The sequence below is a fragment of the Rattus norvegicus genome, chromosome 8 (assembly GCF_021556685.1).
Source record: "Rattus norvegicus strain SHRSP/BbbUtx chromosome 8, alternate assembly SHRSP_T2T, whole genome shotgun sequence".
Taxonomy (NCBI): Eukaryota; Metazoa; Chordata; class Mammalia; order Rodentia; family Muridae; genus Rattus; species Rattus norvegicus.
The window spans coordinates 117,899,130-117,923,508 of record NC_141541.1 but is presented as its reverse complement, the minus strand read 5'-3'; the positions used below and the strand labels follow the sequence as shown (position 1 = coordinate 117,923,508).

Here is a 24,379-nt window from a genome sequence, read left to right as displayed (position 1 = left end):
AAACCTAAGTCCTACAAATCAATATTCACAAAACCAATTTCTGTATAAATATTCCCAATTGTGCCTAAACAGGGCAGAGAGAGAGTAGGGCAAGCTGTGGAGGGAGCTAGAGAAGAGTCTGTGGAAGCAGTGTCCATCACACTCTGCTCAACTGTAGCTTAAGTAGAAAATCCACTGCTAGTCCCCTGAAGGTGACTTGACATATCACAAAACCTGAAAACCAGCACAGGAGAAGGGACTGCATTCCTTTTGGTGAAGAGAGAGATATCTGAGGAGCCTTTACCTTTTCAGGCTGCTGACCATCAGGATCTGTTTCCATCTTCTCTTCTTCAGACCCTTCTACAAGTGAAAGAATAAAAGTAATATGGAAATAGGTAAAATCAGTGTTATTACAGACCATCTAAAATATACCAATGTATATATTTGGAACAATTAATCAGTAACCTGGTCCCAAAAGAAGTCGGACATACAACTATGCCAAGCAACCAGAGCTTCCAGGGACTAAGCCACTACCTAAAGACTATACATGGACTGACCCTGGACTCTGACCCCATAGGTAGCAATGAATATCCTAGTAAGAGCACCAGTGGAAGGGGAAGCCCTGGGTCCTGCTAAGACTGAACCCCCTGTGAACGTGATTGTTGAGGGGAGGGCGGCAATGAGGGGAGGATGGGGAGGGGAACACCCATAAAGAAGGGGAGGTGGAGGGATTAGGGAGATGTTTGCCCAGAAACCGGGAAAGGGAATAACACTCGAAATGTAAATAAGAAATACTCAAGTTAATTTAAAAAAAAAAAAAAGAAGTCGGACATAAATAGCACATACTTTGTGAGCAAGTAAAAAGGGTGTAAGAGCAATACTGTCAAAATAAATGCTGCCAAAAGCAGGGCAGTGGTTAAGTAAGGAAGGGATAGGTAGACGAGATACCAGGGTCAATAGATAGAGCAGCAATGATGTCACTATTTGTCTTGATCTAGCACTCTTGATAGTAATGGATTTTAGTTGAGAAAATGTACTATGCTTACATGGATTTTCTGTATATAATAATTGGAATTGTTAAAGAGTAAATGTAACTCATTTTGACTAACAGCGATTTAATGTGCACATAATCAATCAGGCACTGTAGGAACATTGCTTAGTCCTGCATTGGCTGAAACCATAAGAGGACCTAATTCTGGTGAGTGAGAGCAAAAGTCACCTCGTCTGCCACAGTACACAAAGGTGTGACCTGCCTCAGTCAGTGAAATACAAATTACTAAGGAACCATGAAAAAGAGAACACATAGTCAAATTAGCAGTATCAGGGAGACAAAATATCTAACTGTGTATATGTGGTCCCAATTTGAGAGATGAAAAACGTTAGAAGGCGGTTATAACGTTGCTCTAGAACACCCAGGAATTACCTAGTAACAGGAATGAGCTAAAAAAAAAAATCTTTATTTTACATAACATGCTGTCTTAAAAATAAGGATTTTGCTGTGAGAATTGGGGAAGAATATGATCTGAAGTCAATCTCTGGGATGGGGCATAGTGGAAGAGAGGCAGATAATGTTATAGAAAATGAACATTGCTTAAAACAAAAAAAGAGGAAGACACTTGGTTTTTGTTTTTTAGGACACAGTTTCCCAGTGTAGTCCTGGCTATATTGGAGTTCGATCTATAGATCAGGCTGGCCTTGAACTCAGATCTGCCTGGCTCTATGAACCAGCTCAGGCAAAAACTCTTAAAGACTACACTCTACAGAGTAAAATTTTACATCACACAACTGTAAATGAATGCATCAGTAACAGGATTTTAATATGTTAAACTGGCTTGTTTGTAAGAAAAACAGTGCTCAAAGCAACTAACTAAGCAAACAGTTGTGTAGTTTTTAATGAGTCCACCAATCTCATTGTTTTCAGAATAATGGTCAAATAGCCGCCACCTTGTCCAGCCACCAAAGACATGAGCACAGAGGGTCAGAGGTAGCACCAGATCATGCAGACTCTAGAGCCAGGACTTGAATGGAGCAATCTCATCAACATAGAACCGCTGTCCAAAAATTAGGCCATGGTGGAGTCAGGATCGAGGAAGAAGAGAGAACCGTCTGATCCTTGCACAGGGCTGTCCAAAACCACAGGCAGTGAGTCCTCTGGTTCCAATTCAGTGTCCAACCCAGCCCACACCAACTGAGGGGACTTACGGGGCTTATACGTTATTTAAAAAAAAAAAAAAAAAAAAATTGGGGCTGGGGATTTAGCTCAGTGGTAGAGCGCTTACCTAGGAAGCGCAAGGCCCTGGGTTCGGTCCCCAGCTCCGAAAAAAAGAACCAAAAAAAAAAAAAAAAAAAAAATATTTATTTATTTATATAAGTGCACTGCAGCTGTCTTCAGACACACCAGAAGAGGGCATCAGATCCCATTACAGATGGCTGTGAGCCACCATGTGGTTGCTGGGAATTGAACTCAGGACCTCTGGAAGAGCAGTCGGTGCTCTTAACCACTGAGCCATCTCTCGAGGCCTTGCTTTTTATTTTATTTTTTTTAAAGATGTATTCATTTATTATATATAAGTACACTGTAGCTGTCCTTAGACACACACCAGAAGAGGACATCAGATCTCATTACAGATGGTTGTGAGCCACCATGTGGTTGCTGGGAATTGAACTCAGGACCTCTGGAAGAGTAGTCGGGTGCTCTTAACCACTGAGCCATCTCTCCAGGCCGCTTTTTATTTTTTAAAAGACAGGATCTCACCATGTAGTCATGTTTGGCCTAGAAGTTGACTATGTAGCCAGTTTGGCCAAAAGTCATACATATCCCTTGTCTGCCTCCCTAGCACTGAAATTAAAGGTGTGCTCCATTAACATCAGCTGGAGATTTGACTGAAAGATGAGGACATAAAGACGGGAGTGAGATATTTTTAGGTAGGGGAATTGGATTTGAAGTGGGGAAAAATCTGCAAGATTCATTGTTTTTTAAGAAAATTTCAAGGTAAAAGAAAATAAGTAAATGATAGCAGTGTATAAAAGAAGACAAGGGAGAAAGTAGCCACAAACTGATACAAAATGATGTTATAGCATAAATAAGAAAAGCTAACTCTATTAGAAAGTAACCGCTGCATCATCAAAGGATGAGCTGGTGACATGTGCTGCTCTTCTGGAGGAGCTAGGTTCCATCCCCTCACTGACAGAGGGGCTCAAAACTATCCATAATCCAAGTCCACTTAATCCAATGTCGTCTTCTGTCGTTTGACAGCACCATGCGTGCAGAAGGTGTACATAAACAATCTCGTATTCACAGAATAAATCTAAACAAAAAAATAAAACCAAAGTCTCCAAGAAAGCCATGCATGTGTGTACACCTTTAATTGCAGCATCGGGGAGGGAGAAGCAGAGCGAGCTCTGTGGGTTTGAAATCTTTTCTCAAAAAACAAAAAAGCAATGAGTAACAAAATGGGAGAAACTACACGCAAAACAGTTAATGAGGCATTCGTATAGGAGAACCGTGAGGAAACAGAGCAGAAGCCAAAATTAGCTTTCATGGATTGGCACGTAAGTGAAGTCTGTATGAGGGAAGCTCACAGAAGTGACATTTCAAACTAATCGGGAGGGACTCTCACCCCAGATAGAGTCGAATGACAGGCTGCAAGTAAAGACACAAGCTTTGGGGGAGACTGCATTTCCTAACCTTCTGCTGAGCATAGAACTTGTTTACAAATGAGAAAGGATGGGTGAGGTTGGAGAATGTCCGTGTTCCAGGTCTGAAGGACAAATCTGATTAAAGTGATACCATCAAGAGCAAAGTTAGTGATGTGGGTCCATGGTCTTCACATGTCCGCTAGTCCAACTACACGGTAGTTAAGAATGTGTATTAGAACTCTATGAAGCATGAAGAGTGTACACAGATGCCATAATAAGACACAAGGGCACGGCTCCCAGCTGCCCACTGAGAGTGGGAAGCTAAACAGGACTGCAATCATTCAGAACGGATTGCACAAGAGGGGATTAAACAGCTACCTGGATAACACATGGATAAGTGGGAAAATAAAATACCGAGTAGAAAAAAATTTCTCAGAAGTGTAAATATTTCATATTTTACAATGTCTAAGACCTAGCAAAATCATACTTAACACATGTTGTTCAATTGCATATAATAGAACTCCACTTAAAGACAGGATTTCTCTTGTAAGAGTGGAGGTGAGGTGAAAAAGAAGGAAGAGAATCATCAGCCATTGTCTTAGATCTGAGTTCAGATTTAAAGTGGAGCTTTTGGCTTGGGGTGCTGAACCACACCTTTAATCACAGCACTCCAGAGGCTGAGTCAGAGAGAGAGGCAGATCTGGGAATTCAAGGTCAAGATGGTCCACATAGTGAGATCCTGTCTCAAAACATGAAGATATATTGAGCTGGTAAGATTGGAGAAGAATACTATCAGAAAATGTAGTAATACAGGTTTTTAAACGGACCTCAAACATCATGGGTTAATAAATATGCACCATCATCAAAAAGTAATACACATTGTTGCTTTTGAAAATCTACCCACAATTTTATATTTTATTTGCACATTCTAAATGTACCACACACTCACATTATCTATTTTAAGGCAAGTCAAACTTGACATCAACTTTTTAAAATTGACTGTAATTCAAAGATAAAAGGCTATGTAAATTAATATCTACTTATATCCACTGAAAGAAGAAAAAACGAGAAATAGTTCTAATACTCTTACAATGTCTAAAAATATTAATTAATTAATTTCTGTATTTATCTCTTAATGCTATGAAAACAGCTTCTGCTTTGTTTGAAGTGTGATTCCCGCCCTATTTATTTATTATTGGTCTCTCTCTGTTTTTAAGACAGAGTCTCTACATGGTTCTGGCTGTCCTAGAACTAAGAATATAGACCATGCTGGTCTTGAACTCAAAGAGATCCATTTGCTTCTGCAGAGATTAAAGATGTGTTCCACCATGGTTGGGTAGAAAGTGCTCAATTTATTTAATTTTATTTCATGTGTATGCGTTTGCCTGAACATCATGTGTGTTGTGCAGGGGCCCTGGAGTAGAGACCACGGCATCTGATCCCTGGAAATGAGCTATGGACAGCTGTAAACATCCCTGTGAATCCTGGGAGTCCTACCTCTGTCCTCTAAAAGGCAACCTAGTACTCAGGGGCACATCTCTGTGGCTCCTACACTACCAATATTAAAGCGGATTCAGACTCCATCCCACTACCATTTGATGGTGTTGATAGAGCAGAAAGCTGAAAATCCTTTGGCCCATATTGTAGAATGACCCACATATGCAGAGTTAAGAAATAATTAAAATACCTAATTAAAATAATTTTAAGCTTTGAGACAAGGGTCTCACTATACAGACTAAGCTGGGCTGGAACTCACGAGCCTTAGCTTCCTAACTGGTAGGATCACAGATACGTGCCACCAAGCCCCACATTATAATGAATGTTCAGAATTACCTTAAACAAGATGGCACATGGCATAAATTGGGAAGCAGTTGCTAAAGTCATTCTAAAAATAATGTGGCTAGCAAAAACAGGATGGGAAGAGAATCTGAAATCATTTTCAAAGGGGCTGAAGGAGCTGTAAACATTAGATCTGAGAGACTCAAATGCTTGTAACAAAAAGATGTCTTATAAAATATATTCTGAATAAGTATTCTTCATTATTGAGTCAGCTCTGTGGCTATCTACTGGAAACTATCTCTATTTTGGCACTTCATTTGTAAACCATCCAGTTTTCGATTAGTTCTACCTGTTATCTTACTTGATATAAATCGTAATAAGAGGTATGTGTATATTTATCAAGACAAAAAAGTACTTAATTTGACACAAAAGACCTAAAAAGGCAATTATATGTTACATAATAAAAATTCTACCACCTCCCTTGTAGAAAGTAAGAATAATCAGAAAGTCACTTAAATCTAAGCCAGTCCTTAATGATTAATTACACGTCCAATTATTGGAAGACATTTAGAGTGGGCTGGCGTCAAAAATCAAAGATCTACCAGCCTCTGACTTGAGTGCGGGCACTAACTGTGTGACACCAGGCCTAGCTTGGAAACTCGTTCTTAACCCTCTTGAATGGATCCAGTTGGTCCCGTCCACATGAAGGCAGACTCAGACTTACACAAAATTTGTTAAGGAGCTCAGTGAACAATCTGCTATTTGACAGTCTTCCCAGTCATTCTGTTTGTCAAAACACAACTCAACATGCCAAAGATTCTCTAAGGAATAAAGCTATAAACAGGGAAAACTGCAGACCAAGAACATAAACAGGATTTGCAGTACGATGTCTGACAGACCAGACCTTCACTGCCCACTGAATGCATGCTCATTCCATCATTTGGATCAAAGTTATATCCTTCAAAACGGGCAGCAACTGGTAAGATGGCTCAGTCGGGAGAGGCACACCACCAAGTCTGAGTCAGGTCTTCAGTACCCACACAGTGGGAGGGAAAGTGGCAGAGTGCTGCTGTACTCATGCCACATAGAACACTTAAAAGATGGACGCCTGGAGGAGTGAAAAGATGCCTACGAGGTTACGAGCACTGATTACTCTTTCAAAGAGTCAGCGTTTGGTTTCCAACACCCACACCGGGAGGCTCGAATCTGTAATGCCTACTTCCAAGGGATCCTACACGCCACTTCTGGAATCTACTGGCACAGGCACTCAACACTTAATATATAAAGATACATAAAAAATAAATATTTTTAAGAAACTGATATTCATCCCATTATGTTAGTTACTGAAGAAAAGCATTCTTATCTCTACAAAACGCATGCAAACTACGCGTCATGTCCACAAAACCATGCTGTGTACAATTTGATATAAAATAAACAAAAGTAACTTAAAAACTAAATGTTATCTTAGATATTTACATATACCAAAACCTTAGATTAACATAGGTTGTATGATTGTAATGGGAAGAAATCTGGTCTTCTGGTCTCCATGTATCCATGGTCAAAAGCATGTGCTAAAACTACACCTATGGCATACACACACACTCACTCACACACCCATAAATACTACACCTAAGGCATACACACACACACACTCACACACCCATAAATATTACAACTATGGCGCACACACACACACACTCACACCCATAAATATTACACCTATGGCACACACACACACACACACTCACACACCCATACATACTACACCTATGGCACACACACACACTCACAAACACACACACCCATACATACTACACCTATGGCGCACACACACACACACACACACACACACACTCACACACACACCCATAAATACTATACCTATGGCACACACACCCATACATACTACACCTATGGCACACACACACACACACACACACACACTCACACCCATACATACTACACCTATGGCACACACACACATACTCACACCCATACATACTACACCTATGGCACGCACACACACACATACTCTCTCTCACACACACACACCCATACATACTACACCTATGGCACACACACACTCACACACACATACTCTCTCACACACGCACACACCCATACATACTACACCTATGGCACACACACACACACTCACACACCCATACATACTATACCTATGGCACACACACACTCACACACACTCACACACCCATACATACTACACCTATGGCACACACACACACACACACACACACACACACTCTCTCACACACACACACCCATACATACTACACCTTTGGCACACACACTCACACACACACCCATACATACTACACCTATGGCACACACACACTCACACACCCATACATACTATACCTATGGCACACACACACACACACACACTCACACACCCATACATACTATACCTATGGCACACACACACTCACACACCCATACATACTATACCTATGGCACGCACACACTCACACACACATACTCTCTCTCTCACACACACACACCCATACATACTACACCTATGGCACACACACTCACACACATACACCCATACATACTACACCTATGGCACACACACTCACACTCACACCCATACATACTGAGGAACTGATACTGTTTGGTTATCAGGCACTATTTTTAGCTCTTGCTTTCTCTGTACCACGTCCCCCTTGTCCACCTCACAAGAATGTGAGAAAAATATATATAATAAAATGTAGAGGCACATTATATTGTTTTGATTGCTTGTGTGTAAGCAAAGCCCGTGATTTTGCACACTGACAGGAATATAAGCATCTCTAAAGCGAATGCTGTACTCATTAGTGACGCACCAAGCTTCTCCGGCTCATCGGGCCCAGTGCCTGCAATGCAGCTGCTCTCCAGGCCGTAGGTAGGATCCACCTTCCCAGAGGCTCTTGCAGCTTCCTGTACTTTCTTGACATGCGCTTCCACCAATTCCAGGGGTACTTCTTCTCGGACACGAGAAAACTCCTCTGAGTCAAGATCACAAAGACAATATCTTAATTTTGCATAGATATTTGATCCTAGTGTGACAAAGTAACATCAGTTTATACAGTGAGCACACTAGGGAAAATATAAAATGAATCAATCCAATCACTTCCCTAGGTTATTATCCAAAACATAATAGTGCCTTCTTTATTATACTTTGAAAAGTTGTTTAAAGATCTATTAGAAACAAGTAAAATTTCAGTCCTGATTTCACCACTCTGCTGGCAAGACTGGTAACTATAAAAACAGCAAGGATCAAACAACCTTAAAAATGTAAATCCTACAATATAAAAGATGCCTGGGTGAAATTAAGTTATTGAAAATAAATTAAGTAGCTTCCATGCTATATCTCTACCAATATCCTAATGTCATAAAACACTTACTTTCCTTTATACACGAGTGTGTATGTACATGTATGTTGGTTGAGACAAGATCCACAATAGTCCACGCTGAACTTTAAACTCCTGATTCTTTTGTCTCTTCCTCTAAAAAGCTGCAATTTCACAGGTTATGCCAAATTATCTAGCTGTTCTTCTAAATCCACAAATATTCTATGGGCCAGCAACATGGCTCAGCCAGAATGGACATTTGTGGCCAGGCTGACAATTCAATTCATGAGGCACACGTAGTAGGACAAAGCTCACCCTTGCACTGCTAATCCTGACCTTCAGAGATATATCATGGTAAGTGATCTTCCCTCTCTCTCTTTCCCTCTCTCCCTCCCTCCATCCCTCTCCCCCTCCCCTCCCTCTCTCACACACACAAAATAGATTTTTAAAAGTGAAAGAAAAACAAAGTCCTTACAAATTATTTTCTACATTTTGATGAAGCACATTATCTTTAGTTTTTGTTGTGTGACTTATAAGAGAGAAATGTGTATTAACACAGCTGATATTCTTAAAAGCATTTGTATGTATGTGTGGGGGTGAGCTTGTGCCTGGGTTTAAGTCTGCTGGTTTAATCCAGTTGACATCAACAAAGATTCTATCAGTTCTCCCTCCACCTTATCTCTGAGTTACTATCCCTGTCAGGATGACTTGTGAGACCATCTATTCTGTCTCCCAGTATAGATGCTATAAGCATATACTAGAGCTTCTAGCTTTTACACAGGCTTTGGAGATCTGACTCAGGCCCTCATGCTTGCACAGCATACACTTTATATAACTGAGGCAAATGTTAAGCTCATGGCTAATCATATTTGAATATAAAGTCAGACTTTAGTGCTGGAGAGGTAGCTTTCACAGGAAGTACATACCCAAAGCTGCTTTGGCTGCAGCTGATGCTACTCGAGGGTCAACCACGGATGCTAAAAAGGCAACAGTACTCATCACGGGGTTTCCTGACTGGCTGAAAGGGACAGGCTGGTAAGCTAGTGGCCCAAGAGAAGCATCTGAATTTTCAAGGTATGGGTCCTCAATGGGAAGCCTCAAAAAGTGGAGGATGCATTCATCCTGAGTACGGCTTCCAACATGTTCCGAGACTTTATTCCAATCATCCTTGTACATCTCCAGAGCCTAAGTGAACACAGAAACAAAAGGGTGATAGCATCAAATAACAAGGAAGGAAAATAGAAGGGAAGAAAAATGAAGCCAGTGCCCTTTTTCCCCCTTCTGTGTGACAGGATCTCACTATGTGATACAGGCTGGTCTTCAACTTCTACTAACCCTGGTTCACAGGCTCAAGAGTGCTAGGCATGCAAACCCAACCTTGCTAAGATTCTGCAGACAGAATTCTAAAAAAATTTGGGTAGTGATCTAGTAGTTATGGTGGCGCATGCCCTTCAACCCCAACTGTCTGTAAACTGAGACAAGATTTGAAGATAACAGAGTGGACAAGATCCTATTTCAAACTAGTAATATAAATAATTATTTCTACATTAAGGTAAAAGGTAATCTGGCAGTGACCCTTTTAATAAGTTGTCAATCAGGCAACAAAACAATAATGAAATACCTGAACATTACAATATTCGTTTAAACTGGATCACTACTCTTTACATGAAAACTTTCAAAGAATCTACTCTGAGATGGTGGCTGAAGATTACCACGACAATATCAGATGGGCTAAAAGCGTAAGAGAAAGCAAGAACAATGCTTATATTCCTCTCATAGCAATGAATAACTTTTTTAAAAAAGATTTATTTTATTTTTGAGTTCACTGTAGGTGTCAGACACACAAGAGGAGGACATCAGATCTCATTACAGATGGTTGTGAGCCACCATGTGGTTGCTGGGAATTGAACTCAGGACCTCTGGAAGAGCAGTCAGTGTTCTTAACCACTGAGCCATCTCTCCAGCCCGCAATGAACAATTTTAAAGTGGAAAAATATTTGTAACATTATTAAAATGAAATAAAAATTTGAGTAAATTATGTGTAAGACCAACATGATACAAAGAAAATCAACGTGAGAGAATGAAAAGATGGGCAGAAAGACAGACAGAAAGAAAGGGAGGAAAGAAAGAGACACAAACAATAAAAAGGGGCAAGTGAGAAGGCTGAGAGACGAAGTCACTGTTTAGTAACCCACAAGATGTTAGAAGAGAACAGACTCCAATGTTGCCCTGCCTTCCACATACACATCATCATCTACCCATACAAACACACTAAGGTCTACAAGACAATGGATTTTTAATAAAAATTGAGGCTAGCAGTAAAAGATTGACAGGACAGAATAGAATGAGTCATAAAATTTATTATTAGAGTTTTGGTAAAAAGTCGTAAAAACCTTCAAAACAAAAACGAAAACCTGAATCTATATGATTAAATACATAAAATAAATAGTAAGAAAATATAACAAATGAAATAACTTGTCAACCTTTTAGGGCTTGCTACTGTTACTTCTCTCTGGTGGCATGATTTCCTGATACCCTTTTTTGGGAAATGGGAGTGGAGTGGGGAGGGTCTGGAACAGAAGCAGGAGTGTGTGTGATCTAGGTAAAAGCTTTGCCTTACAGATTCACAAATCTGAAAAAGGTTCTCTCTCCTACCTTCAGTGATCTCACATTTATCTGGCTTTTAAGTTGCCCTACTTAATCATGGAAGGCAAAGGACTTGCAATCTTCAAATGCTAGGTTAGAGGGTGTACACCCAGAAACCTGCCTTGTAAGCTAGTGTTTGCTCTACATAACTGCTTTCAGGGACAGTGTTAATAGTAAACAATGCTGCTGAGCCTTACTGCTTCTCAGTTAAGGAATCAACATAAATATGTTGATAATCCCTGCCTGCTTCCTGCCTAAAAGAAAAGACAACCCTAGCACAGAAGCCACCTGCAGCAAAGAAATGTACTATTGTTTACAAGTATAGCAGGCAGTTCTCTTCAGCATGGTCAGGGCAAACCGTAGCTCAGGAATTGTTACCTCACTCTGTATTTACTGTCCACTCACCTTATGCTTTTGGTTGTGTGCCTGTCCTTTAACGTGTGAGCCATCACTCCAGCCCCATGCACTAACATTTAAGGTAGATATGGAGGTAATTTAGAACCACAGTGTGCATAAAGAACTGTTGCATTTTCTACTTAAAGTACAACCATTACTTCTCATGGCACAAAGGTTCAAAATAGCACTAAATAACAAGCTATATTTGCTTGTGAGTGTGGAGCACACACTCTTTCTTTTTCTTTTTCTTTTTCGGAGGTGGGAACCGAACCCAGGGCCTTGCGCTTGCTAGGCAAGCACTCTACCACTGAGCTAAATCCCCAACCCCTTTAGAGCATACACTTTTTTTTTTTTTGAGCATACACTCTTAAGCACAATCCATGATAGATATGGCTAGTCAAGGACTCTGATTGTAAGGTAGAGCCTTAGAAAGAGCCACCTGCTTAAACCCAATACAAAAAGGGGAGACTAGAAAAGTGTAATAGTAACAAAAGTTCCCCAAAAAGTATCTTTTTGAACTATTGAGAGAGAAGGAAAAAAAAAAAAGAGCAAGAAAAAACTCATCAGCTGTGAGTAAGGGCCACCACCACTGGTCAGCTTACCTCTAGGAGAAGAAGGGTCTCCTGTTCTGTCCACTCCCTTCCGGCACTAGCTCCTTTACTCTGAAGAAACAAAGCCAGAAATTATTTGCTACTCACAAGTGTATGCAGATGGGGCTCAGGCAGGATTTCCTAACCTCACAGAACTGTTTTACCCAGACCATACAGGGGAGTCCCCCATAACTCAACACTCAGACACCTCAACAGAAGGCTTGGCGTGCACCAGCGTCTTGTTTTCATTAGTCCCAGAAGTGTTTACATGTTATTTACACACTATTTCAACTTTGGGAGATAGAGGTATAGTTTTAAAATACACTAACAAGAAAAATCATTTATAATTATACAAAAACAAGCTATGAACCAGCCCAGCAAGGCATCTGAGAGTGTGAAGGCTCTCCCACCCGGGTCTGACAGCCTGAGTCAGATACTCCAGGACTAAAGGTCACTGACAATGTTTAAGGTCAGCACTCTCACCTGCTGACCCATCTCTCCAGCATCTTTATTTCTTGGGTTTTTAAGTCTCTTTGTTAAGTCTCAATCTCAGGACAATGAGCCTGCTAGTGCTGGGATAACAAGCTTGAGTAAGCATGAACAGTTCTGGGAATGGATTTTGTCTTACACTATTCTATTGACTGAAGAAACCATAATTTTAACCAAGCCAAACCAAACTACATGTTGTTAACTTACACACAAGTCTATGGTTATTCCTGTATTGTTGTTTTTACGTCTAAGGAAGCTAGGTACATGTGTCAGCCACAACATACAAGCTAGGATTATGTTTCTATTACTGAGCATAGATATAATCTTTTAGCTAATTAAACTTCTTTAAATAGTCATGTTACTACTTAGCATATTAACTTACAATTTTTCAGCTTATTTTCAAGTAATATTTTGGTCTGTCATTTAAAATGCAGAAAGCTGCTCCTGTCATGGGGTTCTCGTGTCTGTCCCCTTCTTGCTGCACATCTGGTTTTCCTGTGCTTGTGGGATCTGAATTCAGGCTGTCAGGCTTGGCTGCAACTGTGCACTGCTGCGCCTCCTGCCAGCCTCTGAATGCAAATGTTCTCCTGACGTCAAGACTAGTGTTAGCCCTCACACAGTCAAGCTTGTCAATCCTATTCCTCTTTCTCCTTCCTCGCATATAAATTAATTCCTGTCTGTTGCCACAATTCCTGCCCTCCATTCTTACTGCTTACCCTGCTTTGTGGTCTGAGTTGGTAGCTGAATCAACAGACACTCACACGGTCATTACAGGATCTAGCTTTAAAGATTGATCTATTTATTTAATATATGTGAGTTCACTGTTGCTGTCTTCAGACACACCAGAAGAGGGCATCAGATCCCATTACAGATGGTTGTAAGCCACCATGCGGTTGCTGGGATTTGAACTCAGGACCTCTGGAAGAGCAGTTGGCACTCTTTTTTTTTTTCCTTCCGGAGCTGGGGACTGAACCCAGGACCTTGCGCTTCCTAGGCAAGCACTCTACCACTGAGCCAAATCCCCAACCCCACAGTTGGCACTTTTAACCGCTGGGCATCTCTCCAGCCCTATTACATGATTCTCACTATATATTTTAACTTACTTTTGAAATTGAACTACCTTCACAAAACCCTGTCTGTAGTTATTTAAATATCTATCTGCTAATCACCTACATGAATGCTGAAAGGGCACCAGACCTGAACAGAAACCTTGCTGTCTCCAGTCAGACTGGATTTCCTATACAAGAAAGAAGACATGTGAGCGGGTGGCCAACATGGGTTTATAAAAGCCTTTACCTTTGCCAGTGTTTTCTTGGAATAAATGTCAGTTCGAAGACCAAAGTTCTGCAAATCAATTGGTTTCTCCTTGTTCTTCTCAGGAAAATTTAACATCTGTTGAGCAGCAGGGACCTGTGAGGCAGATGACAAAATGACTAGATTTACTGTTTAAATGCGAAGGCATACAAGTTTTTAATAATTATTTCAGATTGGCTAATTCTTTAATCAGCTCAGCATGATGGTGTACACCTCTGATTCAGGAGGTAAGTGGGTCTTAATGAGTTAGAGGTCAGTCTACTCTACAGAGGTCCAAGAGTCAGAACTACATAGGTCTCAAAATCAAAAATGAAATGAAATAACCACTTTCAGCAAGAACAAAAAACTAAGTCTATCTCCACAGTAAACTGTCAATAAACTCAACATGAGAAAAGCAAGTACCTCTGGTGCTCTCCTTAGTCACAGAAGATAGGCAATTTTCCTGCTAATCTATATTCTCTTTGACAATGAGGAGCAAATACAATATGAATATCCTTTAGTAATACATCACCATGGATGTCTACTTCTGCAATCATGAGTAAAGTTATTAATAAAGGCTTTAAAATGCACACAGCCGGGGTTGGGGATTTAGCTCAGTGGTAGAGCGCTTGCCTAGGAAGCGCAAGGCCCTGGGTTCAGTCCCAGCCCCGAAAAAAAGAACAAAAAAAAAAAAAAATAAATAAAATGCACACAGCCCAGACACAGACGTAATAACAAGTTTCTGTATCATCTGCTTACTTCCTAGTGATACTGGTGGCAAGGGGTTAAAGGGTAACAATAAATGCATTAATTTCGTGGGAGAAAGTCTCAGAATTGGTGGCACAGCAATACCTTAAATATTACATTTACAACTGGAGGAATGAAAAGCAAAGGTCAACCGTCTCAAGCCTATCAGGTGGGAAGCAGCACCAGGACAGGGCTACCAGGCAGGCCCCAGAGCTGTCACCACTACCTTACCTGAGGTGATCGAAGATGCAGAGGCACGAGCCCAGAGGGTGTGTCAGCTAACACATTGAAATGAGGAGTGGGAGGAGGTCCCATTGCCATGGGTCGACTTTCTGGATCAACTTGGTAGTTAACAAGACCCCACTGCTCTAAGAAGGCATGAACCCTGAAAGATGAAAACTTTTTAAAATTACAATTGACTCAGTTTCATCTGTGAACCCCCAACGTTGTAGTGAAGAATCAAAACAGAAAGAAGAAAAGATGTTCTCTGCAGACTGCAAACAGCCAACTATCTTTGTACTGTTTTAGGGAGAACGCACATCCTGAAAACAATGTCAAATAATGAATAGGGGGTTATTTCTACTTTTGCGGTGTTACTACTATGAGGTGTTACTACTATGAGGTGTTCGTACTATGAAGCTCTGGCACCTCACTATGAGGAACAGGGTGTCCTTGACAGCACAAACCTCTGCTTGCCTATCACCCGAGGGCTAGGATTAAAGGCATATACCACCATGGCCATCAAATAATAGTTCCTTTATTACAGAAATAAAGAACAAATTCCTGTTTCATGATGAAAAACTGATTCTCTGACCCAATACAGAGAAGGAAATCCAAATTTAAATTGTTCTGGGATGATATACATACTCCCACCCAAATCCCTTGTCATTGTCTAATCTGACCATAAAAGATATATAGAACCTAGGAAACAAAGATTACAACAATGAGTATTAAAATACAGAACCCTCTCAGTAGGATGAAAAGCACCCAGTTCAATTGGTCAGGTAGGAGGGTGAGCTTTTAAAAATTCAGGTCTGTCCCCCAACAGTCATGTCATGCTGGTCCCAAATGACTCTAGTACCTGCTCCAGGAGACTTGATGTACTCCTCCAGATTTTAAGCTTACCCTTGGTACATATGATACAGGTAAATAAAAATAACAAAAACCTTAAATACAAACTTAGCAAGATATAAAACGGCAATACATCTTTAAGTACCTAAAATACAGGATTGAAGTCAAACATTTTACCTCATCACAGCACACACATCTCCAGTCAGGTTTCGCCGACAAGCAGTGCTGGTTAAATATTCTTGAGGATTTAGACGGTATGTATCAATCATAAAATTTCGATATGCCAAGTATCTAAAATACAAGGACAAAATTTATAATGTAGACATGCATCTTTGGATAAAATATTATCAAAACCAAACTAAAAAATGTTTGACAATCATAGAACACCCCCCCAAAACATATGTGACAACATTGAATTGTTGTCATCTAATATTAACAATTCAAATAAATTCAGAACCAGTAAAATGCAAAGCAAGTATATTGCACATTGAAACAGCATAAGGTAAGTTGAATATTTGTCTGTGGTTGCTAAGCAGTGTTCTGCAAAGTAGCTCACCTAATACTCCAAATGACTCTACAAAATAAAGCCCATCTTTCTGTTACTCAAGAAAACTGACACACAAAGCCCTTAAAGAGCTGCCCTGGACGGAGGGCTGGACAGGGTCGTGGTCTCTGTCTCTGGGTACTCTTACTTCTCACCAATGAACTTGGCTCTGACACAGCAATGTGCCTTAGTCAGACCAATGACCACAGCGAGCCAACGCAGGATAAGTCAAAAGTGTAAAGGAAACTTAGGAAAACTGTGCTTCCATGTCACGGCAGCGTCTATGCGCACTGGAACATTCCTGCCACAAATGCTTTCTACAACTCAGGACTGTTAAGGATCATGACATCTACCAACAATTATTTTTAACAACAAGCAAAAGAAAAGTCTGAGAAGATACAAGGGCAGACAAAAATGACTCAAGTTACAAGATGAAAAAGGCGAAAACAGAAAAGTCTAACTTTAAAGAGACGCCTCCCCAGTCTGGATGTGGGGACTGCAAAGCAACACTGTCATTAGGAGATAAGCTGGTGCTGTCTCGGACATCGAGACAGAATCACAAATCAACATTGAGAATGTGCTTCATGTTGCCCATGCGCTGCTATGTACCCTACGTGGAACACTATTATATACTCAGTTCTCCTCTAAAACAGGGTAACCACTAAACAAAATTATTTTGGCACTACACGCAAGGAACGGAAATAGATTACTGTTCCCTGAAAGGACAGTGGTGGAGTTCTAGCCTAACCCAATCTACATAGCAAGACCCTATTTTACAAAATAAAAAGGGAACCAAACAATAAATACATAAATATATATAACAATACGTCAAAAGTAGACAGATATACATCCTGATGAGCAAACTCCTAAGTTATTTCCAATTATAAAACAAAGGCAAATGTTTTAGAGAATTTAACTCAGTTCAAATGCAATGGAATAATCCTATACACAATAAGCTTGTAATTAATAATTTATCATGAGAATAAAGATTTACTCCCTACCACATCATTATATGAGACTTCAAATCCTAACACACATAGAAATAATTAAAAGCTATTATGAGAAACCTCCAGTAAACACCATTTATTACATTTAATATTTAAGTGCTAGGATTGACACACACATAATCTGAAGTTTAGAAAGAAAAAAGCCTAAAAATTACCTTGAAGTTAAGATGGTACAAAAATAAGTAATTTTTGAGTAGCACTCACTATTTGTAAATTAAAAGAAATAAAAAGGGACTGGAGAGATGGCTCAGTGGTTAAGAGCACTCATTGCTCTTCCAGAGGTCCTGAGTTCAAATCCCAGCAACCACATGGTGGCTCACAACCATCTGTAATGGAATCTGATGCCCTCTTCTGGTGTGTCTGAAGAGTTACAGTGTACTTATATATAATAAATAAATCTTTAAAAATAAATAAATAAATAAATAAATAAAAAAGCAGTAGTAACCAGCACGTAGGAATTATGTTTGAAGAATCAGGAAAGGGATGAAGACCAGAGGTTAAAAGGACTTGCTGCTGGTCTTGCAGATGGCCCAGGTTTGCTCATACCCTTCCATAGCTTCAAGAGAGCCAGTGCCCTCTTTTGGCTTTTGCAGGCACTGCACACGTGTGGTTCACATACACATGTAGGCAAAACACTTACACATCAAACTAAACCAACAAATCCATGCTATGAACATAAAAAGGTTTATAAAACAGTGGGCTCACATTTCAGGAGTCTTGGATTTGTTTTTTCCATTAAAAAACTCGGGAAGCGCACGCCGTTCAATCACATGAATACTGAAAGAAAAGAGGGGAAAAGATTCTCTTAATCAACTAAAAAAGTTGTACAGGGCACACTGGTTCAGATCTGTAATACCCACAACTGAGAGTCATGACTGAGAGAGCCTGCTGTTGGTTAGCATGGAGTCTAGCACAAGACCTAGTCTCAAAGGAACAAACCAATGTGGACAGTAACAATTATAAATGTCACCACTCATCTTCATAACACTAGGACAATAAAACAGGTGAAATGAAAGGGGTTTTTTGGAAACTGGATAGCAAAACCTCGCCTAATAACTACAAGAGGATGATGATGTTCCTGCAACCCCCAAAAGGATCACGACTCACAGGGTAAGCACCAAGCATGGTAAAAGGAATAAACATGCAAAGCAACAACACGGTAAGAAGAATATGTTTGAAACAGTAATGTCCATGTTGCTTATGAAGGAGACTGGAAGAGGGTAAAACAGCACAGCTGAGGAGAAGGCGAGTGTTTCCACCCCTCTGGTACCAGGCTTCGGGGGGGGGGGGGGGAAGCCCACTCACCAATTATAATCAAACCAGGAAGCGTAGCTGGGAATAATGATGTGATTGGTCTGTTCTGTCACATTGTCTTCACCTGCGTCAGCTGAACGACTCGGATCACCTTTGCTGGGATCTTCATCTTCCTATTAAAAAACAAAAGTGTTGTTCACAGAGAGAACAGACAAATCACATACCTGATATAGTTCAAAGAAGGTAGTGGATCCAATCTGAAGGATAAGGAAACAATTCTCAAGCATAGACATTTCTGATTTCTAAGGGTATAAAAGTGGTGAACTGACAACAGACTTTATTTTTCCTTTATCAAAATAATAGAATGCTCAAATTATCTAATAACAGGATAATTATCATATAACAGATACACTGTTTCACTCAAGAATTGATACATGTATCAAAACTTTCTTCACAAGAGCTTTTCAATTTTTTAATAGTAATTTTAAGCACATGCAGTGTCTAGCATTGTGAGAGAAGTTTTGAGTGGTGCTAAGAAGCAAACCTGAATCCTGTGGAAGAGAAGCCAGTGCTCTTAACCCCTTAGGTGACTCTGAAGTCCTTCACAAAAGTAATCATAATTGTGACCATACAGTTTCACGATCAAAAATCTCAACTACAAGTTTTCACATTATTTACAAAAGGGTAAGGAGACTAACAGAGCACAAAGATTGCTTTCATCCCGAATACTAAACCTAAGTACCTACCAAGAGCCCTATATATTCATTCCTCATAAGGAAGCAAGGCCCCACATGGGAGAAGAGACCCACTGGCCCAACCTTTCCTCTCACAACCGCATGCACTAATACTACAGCCACAGCCTGTGTTACAGACTTAGATCCTATTCCAATCCCACCACAGTTTAACACGATGTTAACTGCCTAATCAAGTTTACTGATATCACTTCTCAAAGCAAAGCTGATCAGACTACACATTATAAATTATTATCACATTTGCAGGTGTCTTATAATTACTGCACTTTATTTCCTTTTTGGGTACTTTGTGACATTAGATTCCTTCTTTTTATGGGAGCAGAAGGTGTGAAGGTCGGAGTAACTGTGGCACCGGTTGGTCTACCTTTACGTGGGTTTGGGAGATTGTAGAGCAGCTGCTTTGATTAGATAAGCCACCTGACAAGCAATTTCCAACTCGATAGCTGAAACATTCAGAAAAGACCTTAAAGCTTCTGAATATACCTCATTAGCATAAGCAGTTTTTAAATCAAGAATATTACAGATTACTGGGGTGGAAGGAAGCAGAGTATCTTAGAATCCCAGAACATAGGATGCAGAGGATATTTCTGAATTTGATAATACTACTACACAGAACTCTGTTACTATGATCTACACAGTAAATTCTAGGACAATTATCAACTTTCATCTACTAATAAACGTGTAAATATTTATATAGACGCTGTGTATGTGTGCAGGTATGTAAGCACAAAGCTGACATCAAGTGTTTTCTACTATCAGTGTGTAGCTGACCCTTGAGACAGGGTCTGGGAATGAACCTGGAAAGTCCTGCTGTGCAGTAAGCTTTGTGGAATGAAGAATCCCTGTTGTGGTTTGCTCTGAAGTTATCTGTATTTTGATGCTAATTCCACTGCCCCAAGGACAGCTGCCTAGTCAGAACTCAGGTGACTTCACCAGAACCTTCTCCCCATTGAATTTGTAAAGTACAGGTGAGGGGCAGGTACAGGACAGAAGGAGGCCTGTCATTGGAGAAGGAAGGATGGGCGGGAGAGAAGTTTGAAGGAAGAGGAGGAGACTAGGACAGGAAGGAAGAAACAGAGTGAGGGGAAAAGCCATGGCAGGTGGTGCTAAAATTCTGCTCTGTGTATTTACAGGTTGTTATCAATGTTCTTTTTTTTTCTTTTTTTTTGTATTTATTTTGTTTATGTGAGTACACTGTCGCTGTCTTCAGACACACCAGAAGAGGGCATCGGATCCCATTACAGATAGTTGTGAACCACCTTGTGGCTGCTGGGATTTGAACTCAGGACTTCTGGAAGAGCAGTCAGTGCTCTTAACCACTGAGCCATCTCTCCAGCCCGTTATCAATTTTCTTAAGCGATGGATGGTACTGGGCTTTGTATGTTTAAGTGGGCAATTATATCTTACCAATTGGGTCAAAGATTATTGTGTTGTGTGTTCTTTTATGTGAGGGTTTGAGTGTAGGAAAGCGTGCGGCTGGGATGTGTTTCTGCCAAGATATCTAGCAGATATCTTGGGGCGGCACGGACCTGGGGGTGGGGGGTGAGAACTATACTCTTTTCTATTTTATATATTTTTACAACAACAAATCCCCACTCCTCCAACCCCAGACAGAACTAGAGCAGCACTGAACTGCAGGCCCCACTGCTGCCTCACAGGGAGGCTCTGCTATGAGTGCTGGGGATCTGAACTCAGGGCCTTATGCCTAAGTCTCGGTTACTTCACAAACTGAGCCATCTCCTCAGCTCCCTCCTTACAATTTTTAAAGGTGTAAAATGTTTTTCTACTAAGAAATATTTTGGAAGTGCAAGGCCCTGGGTTCGATCCCCAGCTCCAAAAAAAAAAAAAAAATTTTTTTTTGAATTGTTTTCAGAGACTGATTTCTTAACCTTAATTTGACCAAATTTTCCTATGCCATAGTACTTAACATTAAGATCTGTTGCCAGGGGGGTTGGGGATTTAGCTCAGTGGTAGAGCGCTTGCCTAGGAAGCGCAAGACCCTGGGTTCGGTCCCCAGCTCCGGAAAAAAGAAAACGAAAAAAAAAAAAGAAAGCCACATGTGTTTGAGTGTACCCACAAACAAAAAAGGTAAACTAAGATCAATTTCTAGGGGCTGGAGAGATGGCTCAGTGGTTAAGAGCACTGACTGCCATTCCAGAGGTCCTGTGTTCAAATCCCAGCAACCACATGGTGGCTCACAACCATCTGTAATGAGATCCGATGCCCTCTTCTGGTGCGTCTGAACAGTGTACTCATATACAAGATCAATTTCTAAACAGGTGAACTGTGTAAGGGAGTGGTGCATTAAATAAACCTTTTATTCTAGCATCCAGGAAACAGTGTATCTCTGGGAGTTAGAGGCCAACCTGGTCCACAGAGTGAATTTCAGGACAGTCAGGTTGTTACAAAGAGAAACCATGTCTTAAAAAACAAAAATAAATAAAGAATGGAATTTGACGTAAAAGCATGAAGCACTGGAGAGCACTGGAATGCTGGAGAAATAACAATTATTCACTAACAAAGCTCACTCCTTAAAATAAGGGCTCTAGCAAAACTATTCTCACTATCAATCTGCTTACAGTTAGGTTGATTAGAGTATGTCTGCTGAGTCAATGAAGACCTAAGTTCTTTTACTTGGAGCAAAGAAAAAACAACAACAAAACAACAACAACAACAACAAAAAAACCAAAAACAAAAACGCCTGCCACCAATAGTTTGAGTCCTAGAAGCCTTATTGTGGAAAGAGAGAATCTTTTCATGAACGTTCTCTAACCTACACACACATATGATGTGGCAAACATGAGTATACACAGGCAGAAAATGTAATAAAAAATTAGTATTTCCTGAAGAAAAGCCCATTATTGCAATTATTCCAAATAGAAAACAAGTTTATTGAAGTACGCACTGATTTGTTTTTTGGAGGGGGGCGAGGTCTTTCACCATATAAGCCTGGATGTTCTTGAACCTTAGTATGTACACCAGGCTAGCCCTGACTCTGCCAAGAACAGCACGTATCTAATTCTTAAATTTAAGTTACATGAGCTTGGTATGGTAATATCACCTAGAAAACCTGTGATCAGGACACAGAGATGGGAGGAGTTCAATGAAAGCCTGGCCACACAGAGAATGAGAAAAGCCCATAATACACAAGACTCTATCTTTTTTTTTTTTCTTTTTTTCGGAGCTGGGGACCGAACCCAGGGCCTTACCACTGAGCTAAATCCCCAACCCCACAAGACTCTATCTTTAAATCCAAATCCTATTGTGCCTTTAATCCCAGCACTTGGAAGGCAGACAGACTGGGATCTCTGTTGAGTTGATGGACACCCCAGTATACAGTGAATTTCAGGACCACGAGGGCCATGTAGAGGCAATGCCTCAGAACACAAACCAACTCACCAACCATCCAACACATACAAACAACCCATCTACCAAAACAGTTAGCTTTACTCTGTTGTGACTTGTTAAAATCTTCCCAAAAATGGGTAAAACGAAAATGTGTAAGTTAAACATTACTCTGCAATATTTCTGTTACAAATAGATTTAGCAAGAAATTTGCGGGGCTGGGGATTTAGCTCAGTGGTACAGCGCTTGCCTAGGAAGCGCAAGGCCCTGGGTTCGGTCCCCAGCTCCGAAAAAAAGAACCACAAAAAAAAAAAAAAAAAAAAAAAAAAGTAAAAGAAATTTGCAATCTGGTCGACTCCTCTATTTCGTGCGTGAGAAGCGAGTCGTGTCGGCCCAAGACCTCGGTATCGGCCCGAGATCTCGTTAATAAAAGCTACCTCTTGCTGTTACATCAAAAAAAAAAAAATTTGCAATCTAACTGTACTTATTGCCAGGAATGGTGGCACATGGCTTTAACCACTGGAACTTGTAGAAGCAGATAAAACTCTTACAAGTTCCAGGCTAGCCAGGGATGAAAGGTGAAATGCTATCTCAAAAAAGTCAAAAGGTGATAAAACATTATTATAACCACTAGCAGCTAAAGCTACAAGTGTGACTAAAAGCAAGCCTATCTGCTTTATTTTTTAAAAAGAAGCAGCCATCTCTCCGTCTCATCTGATGCTTTCAGGATCACATGACCAAAGAATTGATGAAAGGAAAGCAGGAACTTAGCAGTGGAGGCGAGAGAGAGGCCTCAGTGGTATAAGGCGCCTGGTAATATTACAGAAAACCAACACTTGGTGACAGCACCCCTGTCAGGTAGCTTACAACAAACCCCAAAGGTCAAACGCCTTCTCCTGGCCTCCATGAACAACTGCACACAATACAGCATATACTCAGGCGTGAGCAAGGTTAACAGGAGGCAAACAGTTGCCCTTAGCTGCAATCTATACTACACCCTTACAGATAGAAAGGTGACAAAAATCAAGGCCAGGCATGCTGTGCTACTAATCCGAACTGACAGGTACACCACAACCAACACAGTCAACTATGATTGATACTTTGTAAATAGGGAACTAAAAATTGTATGGAACTAAAAATTACACCTTATGATCTTGGAAAATACTAAGGCTGTTGTCAGTAAGATTTCTGACTAAGAAATACAAGTATTGCCAGGTGCTGGTGGCCCTGGTGGCAGAGGCTGGCAGATCTGAGAGTACAAGGCCAACCTGTTCTACAAAGCAAGTTCAAAAGCCGGGGCTACATGAACAAGCATTGTCTCCAAAAACAAAACAAAACCACAACAGCCCCCCCTCCCAACACAAAATTACCCCCCCACACAATTATTATCAGGGAGTATGAAATTTAACTGGATGTCTGGGTGTGACAGCTAATGAGCAATCCTAGCATCCTGAAAGTCAGCCATGAGGTTCAAGGCCAACAGGACAAGTTTTAA

At 40.5% G+C, this 24,379-nt stretch overlaps 1 protein-coding gene across 3 annotated transcripts in view; it reads right to left on the bottom strand.

Annotated features, from left to right (window-relative positions):
* The window catches only part of Smarcc1 (SWI/SNF related BAF chromatin remodeling complex subunit C1), a 103,482-nt gene that overhangs the window by 33,246 nt on the left and 45,857 nt on the right, over positions 1–24,379 (bottom strand). For all 3 annotated transcript variants that reach the window (NM_001413573.2, XM_087561458.1, XM_087561457.1), the window contains 9 exon segments: positions 284–339; positions 8,244–8,405; positions 9,677–9,935; positions 12,395–12,454; positions 14,168–14,281; positions 15,143–15,296; positions 16,160–16,273; positions 18,239–18,310; positions 18,839–18,960. In NM_001413573.2, coding sequence (NP_001400502.1) covers positions 284–339; positions 8,244–8,405; positions 9,677–9,935; positions 12,395–12,454; positions 14,168–14,281; positions 15,143–15,296; positions 16,160–16,273; positions 18,239–18,310; positions 18,839–18,960 — 1,113 coding nt within the window.